At 49.1% G+C, this 8915-nt stretch overlaps 1 protein-coding gene across 1 annotated transcript; it reads right to left on the bottom strand.

Moving 5' to 3' along the window:
• Nucleotides 1-267: 267 nt before the first annotated feature.
• LOC142563199 (uncharacterized) lies at nucleotides 268-2057 on the bottom strand. The gene is made up of 2 exons (XM_075673750.1): nucleotides 380-2057; nucleotides 268-296 (listed from the first exon to the last, which is right to left on the bottom strand). Exons 1-2 carry the CDS (start codon nucleotides 2055-2057, stop codon nucleotides 268-270), a joined length of 1707 nt encoding a protein of 568 aa, XP_075529865.1.
• Nucleotides 2058-8915: the final 6858 nt, after the last annotated feature.

The following is an 8915-nucleotide window of genomic DNA, read 5'->3' as shown; positions in this document are numbered from 1 at the left end:
TCTGTCCAACAGTGCACGGAAATGCCGTCTACGTTCAGTTGTTTTGTCAGGTAGCCTGCGAGCCGTGCACCAATCAGCGCTCCCATCAGCTCTAGCCGCGGCAGTGACAGTCGCTTCAGTGGAGCGACTCTGGCCTTTGCCATTAATAGTGCTATGGTGATTTCACCCTCTTCATTTTGCGCTTTTATGTAGGCCACTGCACCGTATGCTTTCGGGCTAGCGTCACAAAATAAGTGAAGCTCAGATTTCGTTCGGGCATGTCTTAGGTTACGAGCCAATATTCTTGGGACTGGTATCTGCCGAAGTTGAGGAAGTTGTTGGCACCATTTATCCCATGTCTCCTGTAAATCTGAAGGAAGCCTTTCGTCCCACGCTGTACCCCTCTCCCAGAGGCTCTGGAACATGATCTTCGCCGTGATGGTAATGGCCGAGAGAAAGCCAAATGGGTGAAAAATGCGCTTCGAGGCTTGCAATACGAATCGCTTCGTGTCCTGCCGACTTGCCAAAAATCCAATCAGGGCGGTCATCTCAAAAACGAATTCGTCTGTGTCAGGCCTCCACTCTACACCGAGAATCTTTGTGGGGCCTAGCTCCGGTAGAGTTTTTTGGGCGCTTTCAGTCTCGGCAAACGATGCAATCAGTTCTGGGTAGTTTGATCGCCATTTCCTGAGGTTCATACCTGCAGCCTTGAGTATGGACTGTGATTCCCTGATTACGCGCTCTGCCTCTTCTACACTGTCGGCACCAGTAACCAAGTCGTCTACATACAGGTTGTCACTCAGGATCTTAGCGGTGCGAGGAAATTTCTCCTGTACCGTTTTGAGATGATGGCTTAAGGTAGCTGCGAGGAGGAACGGGCTACATGTAACGCCGAATGGCACCCTTCTCATGCGGTACTCTTTGATTGGAGGGAGCGCGTCACTCTGCCCTGGTGTACTTTGATACCACAGAAAGCGGACAGCGTCGCGCTCACTCTCTGCAAGCTCGATTTGAAGGAAAGCCTTTTCTATATCGGACATTATGGCCACATTATGCACTCGGAATCGAATCAGGATGTCCGCTAGGTTTGAATTTAGATTAGGTCCTGCGAAGAGGACGTCGTTCAGTAACAGCTTTCCCGCCGCTTTGGAGGAGGCATCGAATACGACTCTCAACTTAGTTGTTTCGCTACCAGGCCGGACAACACCTCGGTGCGGCATGTAGTATATGGGCCCCAGTGGGGACTCACCCAGTTCGTTCGCTTCCTCGGCGTGTCCAGCTTGCAGGTAGTTCCTGATTGCCTGGTCATAATCGCGCATAAGGTCATTGTTGCCCATCAATTTTGTCGTCAACGACCTGAGCCTACTGAAAGCCGTGGCTTTGTTGTCTGCCAAATCGCCAGCATTCTCTTTCCAGGGAAGGGAAACTTGATATCGGCAGTTGTTGCTGGAGACGTTCTCCCGGAATTTCCGCAAAACTTGGTTGTCTTCCACGTCGGCCTCTCCTTCGTCGACAATGCCAATGTGCTCGAGCTGCCAAAACGATTTAAGTTGAGCAGCAGTGTCGTCTTGGTCTTCCTCGCCGATGACAGCCACGCGCAACACTCCCACAGTGGACACGTACGTTGCTGTTGATTCTGTGGTGTGCGTTGTCCCCTGCAGGGTCCAGCCAAAAATGGTCTCCACGGCTACGAGACCGCTGTCCAGGCGCCTGACACCACCGGTTGTGACCTCCCAGTAGTAATCGGAGCCAAGCATCTCTGCTCCATCCTGCGTACTGTCAGCGAGTTCGAGGGCTTGCTCTTCGAGGTAGTTGGCGGTGGAAGCTTCAGGTGCTGGCACGATGTCGCAGCAGATTTGTGGGATCTCAAGCGCTTCAACGCGGATCTTTTTTCTGCTGTGTCGACTGCACAGCCATAACTCCACTCGGCGGCACTTCATTCCTGAAGACGGCTTGTCGTTTCCAAATGTCATTATTTTCAGGGTCTCTTCTCCCATCACACGTAGTTCCATCTTCTGTGAAACCTCTTTCTTGACAAAGGTGCGCTGACTTCCGCCGTCTATCATCAGCCTGACCATCGCTCGCTTCTCCCTACCCTGAATTCACGCTTGAGCCGTCTGCAGAAGGACACGGGTTCTCTTCTTGGTGCCTTCGACTTGCAGCGAAGACTGTACGATTGTCTCAGCAGTGAGTACAGTCTTCTCATCCTACTTTCCTGTTGCTGGTGGTCGATTCAGGTTACACAGGGCTGCAACGTGCCGGCCGGAACATCTCTTACATTTAAGCCATCTTGAGGTGCGGCATTCGTATGCTCGATGACCTGCCTTGGCGCACCTAAAGCAAAGTCTTTCCCGCTGCACAATTGTCCTCTTCTGATCCACAGTCAAATCAACATCACAGTCGGCGGTTAAGTGGCTGCTCGCTTCGCAAAATTTGCACAGTGTTTCAGCTTTCATGACGGCAGTTAAAACCGACGCGGACGACTTCTTTTCAAGAATATCCTTGCGGATCGGGCGACTCAGCCTGTCGGTGCTCAGCTGTTGACGGGTTTCACATTCGGCCCTCTCTCGACTTTCTACTTCGGTCTTGAGGAAACTGAGGAAATTTTGAAGATTATCTCCTGGCGCGACTGCGGATGTTGTCTTTTTTCTGCAGTAACCGAGGCAAAGCTGATTCGGGATGTTCTTCCGTAGGACTGTTAATAAAAGCATTCCATAGGTGCTCGACGCCACACCCAATGCCTCGAGACTCCGAACCCCCGTCTGTACCTCATCATAAACGGTCCGCAGCCTCTCGGTGTCGAGGATGTTATGGACAGGTCGGATGTTGAGCAACCTCGACATATGTTCTTCAATTATAACGTCGTCCTTTCCGAATCTTTCGACCAATGTCTTCACTGCAATTTCATAATTTTTGTCACTGAGTGGTAGCCCGTCGATAGCGGCTGCTGCTTTGCCGCTGAGATAGCTCGTCAAGTACTGAAACTTGTCAATTTGATGTAGAGCTGGATTTTTGTGGATGGTAGGCTCGAACTGATTCCAGAATCTGTGCCATGAGCGCAGGTTTCCGTCGAATTTGGCGATCTCTAGCTTCGGAAGTCTTGTCGTTGTCGACGGTAGCTGAAGAGTCGTCGTAACTGCATGCTGGACGGAACCTGACTGTGCGACGTGGTCAGAGTTATTTCCTTTTTCTGATGGTGTACTTGACCTCGTTTCGCTCGCGGCTCCACCTCTCAGTGCCCTTTTTATTCTTGTTTTCAAGGTGCAAATTCTCAAGCTGTACGCAGCGCACTCTGTTAATACAGTGTCGAGCTCCTGTAGGTCCACTTTCTTTTCTATAGCGTCGTTGACTGCTTTAAGCTCTTCAGCTTGCTCAAGAAGGATGTCCAAATGTTCTTCAAGCTCACCCGTTGCTGCTTCTGTCGCTTGAAGTAAGGTGCTGGCCGCTGCGATAGTAGTGTCGATGGCTGGTCGCAGGGCCGCTTGCTTCCTTTGTAGTCGCTCCATGATGTGCAGGCGAAGTTACTCCAGATGTAGCACTCCCGGGTTTCTGCACCAAAAATGTAAATGAATGCTCGCGCCTTTGCGCTAACTCTAATTGCTGTCGCTCTTGGACGACTCCGCTAAATTTTGCAGCGTGTTAACTAAGGTGGACGGCGTCGGCCGTGCACGCAGGAGCCTCGAAGGAAGGAATTTCACTCGTTGGGATACGTTTCGAGACTGGTTTATTTACAAAAGATAGATCGAAGAAAGGAGAAGGGAAAGGTAGAAGCTACACAAAGTCCACGTTCTCTTTTGGCCGCACCGAGGCCTTCGTCCTTGTCGGGGGCGCCCGCGCCTCACACTGAGTAGGTGGTTCGCCGAAAAGCCGGCGGTACGGAACAGGTTGTTTGTAGATGCGCCGGCCGGCACGTGCTGCAGTGGGGCGCCTCTCGTCCGTTCGCCGGCTCCCTCTTTCTCTTGTGTCGTCGGTCCCCCATCCACGGGTACACAATGTATGGTGCTCGTTCGAGACTTTCAACAGCTAATGAGGAAACGGATGAGAATGGAGAGGGCATCGAATCAACCGGCACACTATGTGGTGTCGATACTAGGCTGCAGAAAATTGAGGCTTTCCAGGAAGACCTTCTGAAACAGGTGCAAAAGCTCAAAAATTAGCTAAACAGGGAATGTGATGCATGGAAGGTAGTCGAAAAGAGACTGTATGGAGCCGAGGAAGAGCTGAACAGGGCCGCCATTGTTAACGAGAAGGTGCGTGACAATGGAATGCAGACCCCCGAAGCGACATGCGAGGGAGTGTCAGTGAAGTACGTGGAATGCATGCAGCGTGATGAAGGGTTAGCTGGAAAGAGCGGCACCTACCTTGAGGCCGCCACGCGGAAAAAGCAGGAGCCCAGGGGACAATGCCCCTTGTCGAGTCCGAATAATGCGGAAAAGGACAAAGGGAAGCAGGGCGTGGTAGGAGAGAGCGAAAGGGTGATTATCGTGGGCTACTCAAACCTGGCTGGGTGCTCAAAAGCAATCGTGGAGAGGGTGAAAGGCGACAAAAGAGTGGTGGTAGGGACATTTCTAGGGAGGACACTGGGTTCTGTCATGGAGCGAGCAACAGAAAAGCTCGCGGAAAATGCCAACGTACTCAATCTTGTCATAGTAGCAGGTGGGCTAAATGACGTCCTAACCAGGAAAGGTACTGAACTAGGCCAGCGCTTGGCGAAGGGGGTGGACGACTCGCGCGAGCTATCCGCTCAGGTGCAGATCGTGGTGTGCACGGTGCCGCAGGTGCCTGTACGTGACAGTCACGTACAAAGAGCCGTAGTGGCTGATAATGTGGCAATATAGAAAACGAGCCGAGAGAAAGGCTTCGAGGTTGTCGAAGTAAACAGGGAAGTGAGAAGTTGTGGTGGTTTTAAGCGAGACGGGATCCATTTCAATTACAGGCTGGCACGACAAGTGGGCTGGCGACTTGGTGGTCGCGTTGATGCTTTTTAGGGGGCGCGCGGGCGCTCAAGAGGCCACCCAGGCAGCACACCAGCAATGGTCCAACCATGGCCCAATGCTGGCAGAAATTGGTACCAATGTTGGACCAATGTTGGCATATAGGCAAAGTGCAACCCAATCCAATGCTGGCCCAGCGTTAAAGCCAAGATTGGACCAATGTTATGCCAAAGCAGCAGCCATTGTGCTGCCAGCGTAGGAGCAGCGTTAAAGCCAAGATTGGCCCAATGTTATGCCAATGCAGCAGCCATCGTAGGACCAGCGTTAAAGCCAAGATTAGACCAATGTTATGCCAATGCAGCAGCCATCGTGCTGCCAGCGTAGGACCAGTGTTGAGCCATATCGTTGCCATTATTAATGCCAGCTTTGAGCCAATGCCCTTTGCATGGCGAATATTTTAGATACGCTGGCTTTAGAGCACGCAGTCATTCTTACCGCAAACGTTTTGCTAGCGGCATTTTTGTAGCAATTGTCCCCCCCATACCGTCTTCCTCAATAGTAACTAGGAAAGCGCGACAAAGAGATGTCAAGGAGCAGAAGTCATATATGGTTGCAAATAATAATAAAAGAATACTGAAATTGACGTTTATGACAGTTTATTTGCGAATAAATTTTCACAAACAGGCATTTTCCGTGGACCTAGATGGGTGGCGCTCGGTTATCTTCAAACACTTTATTTACAGGCACTGCCCTCAGGATAGGAATTGGGCAAGGTGCCGAGGACGGTGGGCTGGCCAAGGGTTTCAGGGCAGGGAGCTGTCGTCGGTAGGCAGGTTGGTCTGTACTTGGATGACGGCGGGCTGATCAGGCCCCCGAGGACCACGATAACGCGGTGGTGTCGTCGAAATTGCTACCATATCCCATAGCGACTTCACCATTAGTTGGAGGAAATGCTTACACTGTAAAATAAAAAGAAACATTATCAGAGAAGTTGGTATGGCAAATGTATGTGGCAGCGTTTTCATTCGAAAAATCGCCATACTGCAACAATATTATAAGTCTGAGCAAAGAGTTCGAAGGGGTGAATCAAGAAACTTTCTTGCAAGAGATTTGTCAGGTAACACTTCTTAATATTTCGACATATATGGCATATCTTGTAGAAGGTGTAACGTAATATTTAGAACAGACATAAAATGCGCAGGATCCGTCCGCCTTATTTACAGCCCACACCTAGTCAGCGTAGCACTTCATAATTAAAAAATTGAAGCAAAACCTGCTACAGCACAAGAAGCCTAGTTTCAGACTGTCTAGACACAATGCGGCCTTCGTGCGAAATTTTTAATGTGGAAACCGAGAAGTTCCGTCAGGAAACAGTAGTAAAAGAGGCATTTATTATACGAAAAGAAAGAAATACTGCAGGCTGGAAATGATGCTTGACCTAGAACAGTGAGAAGAAGCGTGGTTCCTCGGTATCACTAGCACGATCAGGCCGCGCGCGTGGCTTGATAAAATCATAGTCTTTTGGGTGGAATTCACAGAGATTTACACGTGTTCTACTCCGGGCACTATTGAAAGGCTGCGAATAAAAAGAGCTATGTAATTACAGGCGCTCTACATTAGCCAGGCCTGTTTCAGTAATATATATAGCGCGTGATATTGCTTGGGTGATATTGGTCCTTATAGAACTTAATACATGCGCAGAACAAATGCACTCACCATTGTAAGGTCCATGCTTCTGTGTATCCGAGTTCATCCCACATCGAAGACGGTGGCCACGAGCGCCGACTTATTTTCTAATTGTTGTTTCGCCTATATTAATTCTAACACTCACAAAAATTCGTGGCCACATTGCTGCGTATTTCAAAATGTAGGTTTCTCAGTAGGAATGACAACCGCAAGCGAGCATTTTTCACGATAGGAGTGTGCAGGGAGTGCGATAGGAGTGCGATAGGGGTGGCAGCCGCGGAGGGAGACAAGGAGGACAATAGTGACTCTGCTGCTTTCCCCCATGCTTCCGAGAGCACCCAATTCGACATTGCAGCTTATGGCTGTCTGAGCGCGTGACTGATAGCATTGACCAGGCTCACGTGGGTGCGTGGGGGAGAGGCAAGTGGGGGCTGAAGGACGGAAAGCTAGGCCGAAAAACAAAAAAATCTGGAATGCGCTGTGCAAACTAAAGGCAAAGACAAGAGGTTGTTGACACGCAAAAGCCAAAACCTGCAATAATTTTTTTTCTGTCAGGGGCATTCATACAAGGAGCTTACAACACATGCACGAACAAACAAATATATTGGATAGGAGCATGATGATTATGTCGCCGCAACATGCCATGCATGCTAAACAAACAAACAAAAGTTTCACTAATACATATGCGCTCCATCTCGATGCAATATAAAACGGTCCCATAAGCTCTGTGGCACTGTAATTCTCGATTCTCCTCAGAATCCTGATCGACCAAAGCCGCGGAGCGTGCACGCAAAATATACAATGCGCAGGCAAATTCGCAATACCGTTGCTTCTTATGGAAAGCTCATGTTCTTATGCACGATCAATAAAGCAGCGGCTAATTTTATGCGACTTCCCTTGCTTGCTACGTGGTACACTGGCGTTTCTCTTTAGGGGACGCATTTTGGTGAAGGAGAAGTGCAAAAATGGCGGTGTACCATGCATGGAGTTGACATGGGAGAACATATTTCTGGTTCCTGCGCAGTGTGCCTGTGATCAGTGCGCTAGTTTTCAGAACACGTTGTTCAATCTCAGCAAGTCGTAGAGCACTAAAAGCCGACAAGGCGAAAATTGGCTTATTACGGGCCAATGTCCTCCAAAGAAAGCCAACTAGTAACCCATATTGGCAAATCCGTACGAAAGTCGGTCCAATAATTTCCGCCTTGTTGAACGGCAGTGCCAATATTGTTTACTGACTGTGTAATGTGGAGCAACATTGGATCTCCATCAGAATGGCACAGCCAATATTCGCGCCACGCTGCTAACCTTAGGCCATCATTGGGCCAGTAATCAGAATGGCACTGCCAATATTGGAACCACGCTGTTAATCTTAGGCCGTCATTGGGCCAAGAAGTACCAATATGTTTCCAATGTTGGCCCGACCTGACGTGCCGCCTGAGCAGAGTAGATAGTAATGAAAGATGTCCCCTAGGGGAACCTCAGAAGAGCATCGCCGTCGATAACAGAAAAAGGACGAAAGCAAGAAAAAGAGCTCGCCATGCAATGGGCTACATAAACATGCAGGGCGGCAGAAGAAAGGAAAAGTGGGCAGTGAATGAGGAGCAGTTACATAGAGAACAAATAGGGGTGTATGCGGTTACAGAAACGCACCTTAGAGACTCAGAATAGCCACCAGTTATTGAGAATTATGTTTGAGAAGGCGTGCAACAGAACTAAATCGGAAAGAAAGGGAGGGGGAGTCGGAATGCTCATCCATCAGGGAGACAAATGGAAAATAGTAAATTCAAAATGTCAAGACCATCTTTGGTTATCAGGTGCGATGAGTGGGAAAAAAACTTGGCTGGGCGTTACGTACTTGTGGACCGGAAATAACTGCAAAGAGAAGAATAAAGAGTTAGTGGAATGCATAAGCGCTGATATTAATGGTTTCGGGAATGGTGCTGAAATTATCCTATTAGGTGACATGAATTCCCACATACAGGATTAAAATGGCTATACCGACAACAACGGGAAGTGAATCCTAGACGTTTGTGAGCAACATAACCTCGTTATCGTGAACACATGGCCTAAGTGTGAATGGCAGATCACGTGGGCAGTGGGAAACCGGCAATCGACCATTGATTACAGTCTGAAGACAGAAGAAATTCGTGATCAGTTGAGAGAAATGTCCATTGATGAGGAAGGGCATAGCAGCATAGGGAGTGACCATAAACGAATCATTTTGAAAATGGGATATGTAGTTGCGAAAGAGAGCAAGGAACTCAAAATGGCCAGTCCAAATTTGAACGCTGAAGAAATTGCAAATACAGTCACTAG

The sequence above is a fragment of the Dermacentor variabilis genome, chromosome 11 (genome assembly GCF_050947875.1).
Source record: "Dermacentor variabilis isolate Ectoservices chromosome 11, ASM5094787v1, whole genome shotgun sequence".
NCBI classification, from domain to species: domain Eukaryota; kingdom Metazoa; phylum Arthropoda; class Arachnida; order Ixodida; family Ixodidae; genus Dermacentor; species Dermacentor variabilis.
This window is presented reverse-complemented; position numbering and strand designations above follow the sequence as displayed.

What these genes read in the sequence shown, in the direction of transcription:
- LOC142563199 (XM_075673750.1), bottom strand. Translation starts at nt 2,057, where the DNA reads ATGGTCAGGCTGATGATAGACGGCGGAAGTCAGCGCACCTTTGTCAAG. An exon ending in CCAGAGCCTCTGGGAGAGGG is followed by an intron (nt 297 to 379) that starts GTACAGCGTGGG and finishes CAACTTCGGCAG; the next exon opens with ATACCAGTCCCAAGAATATT.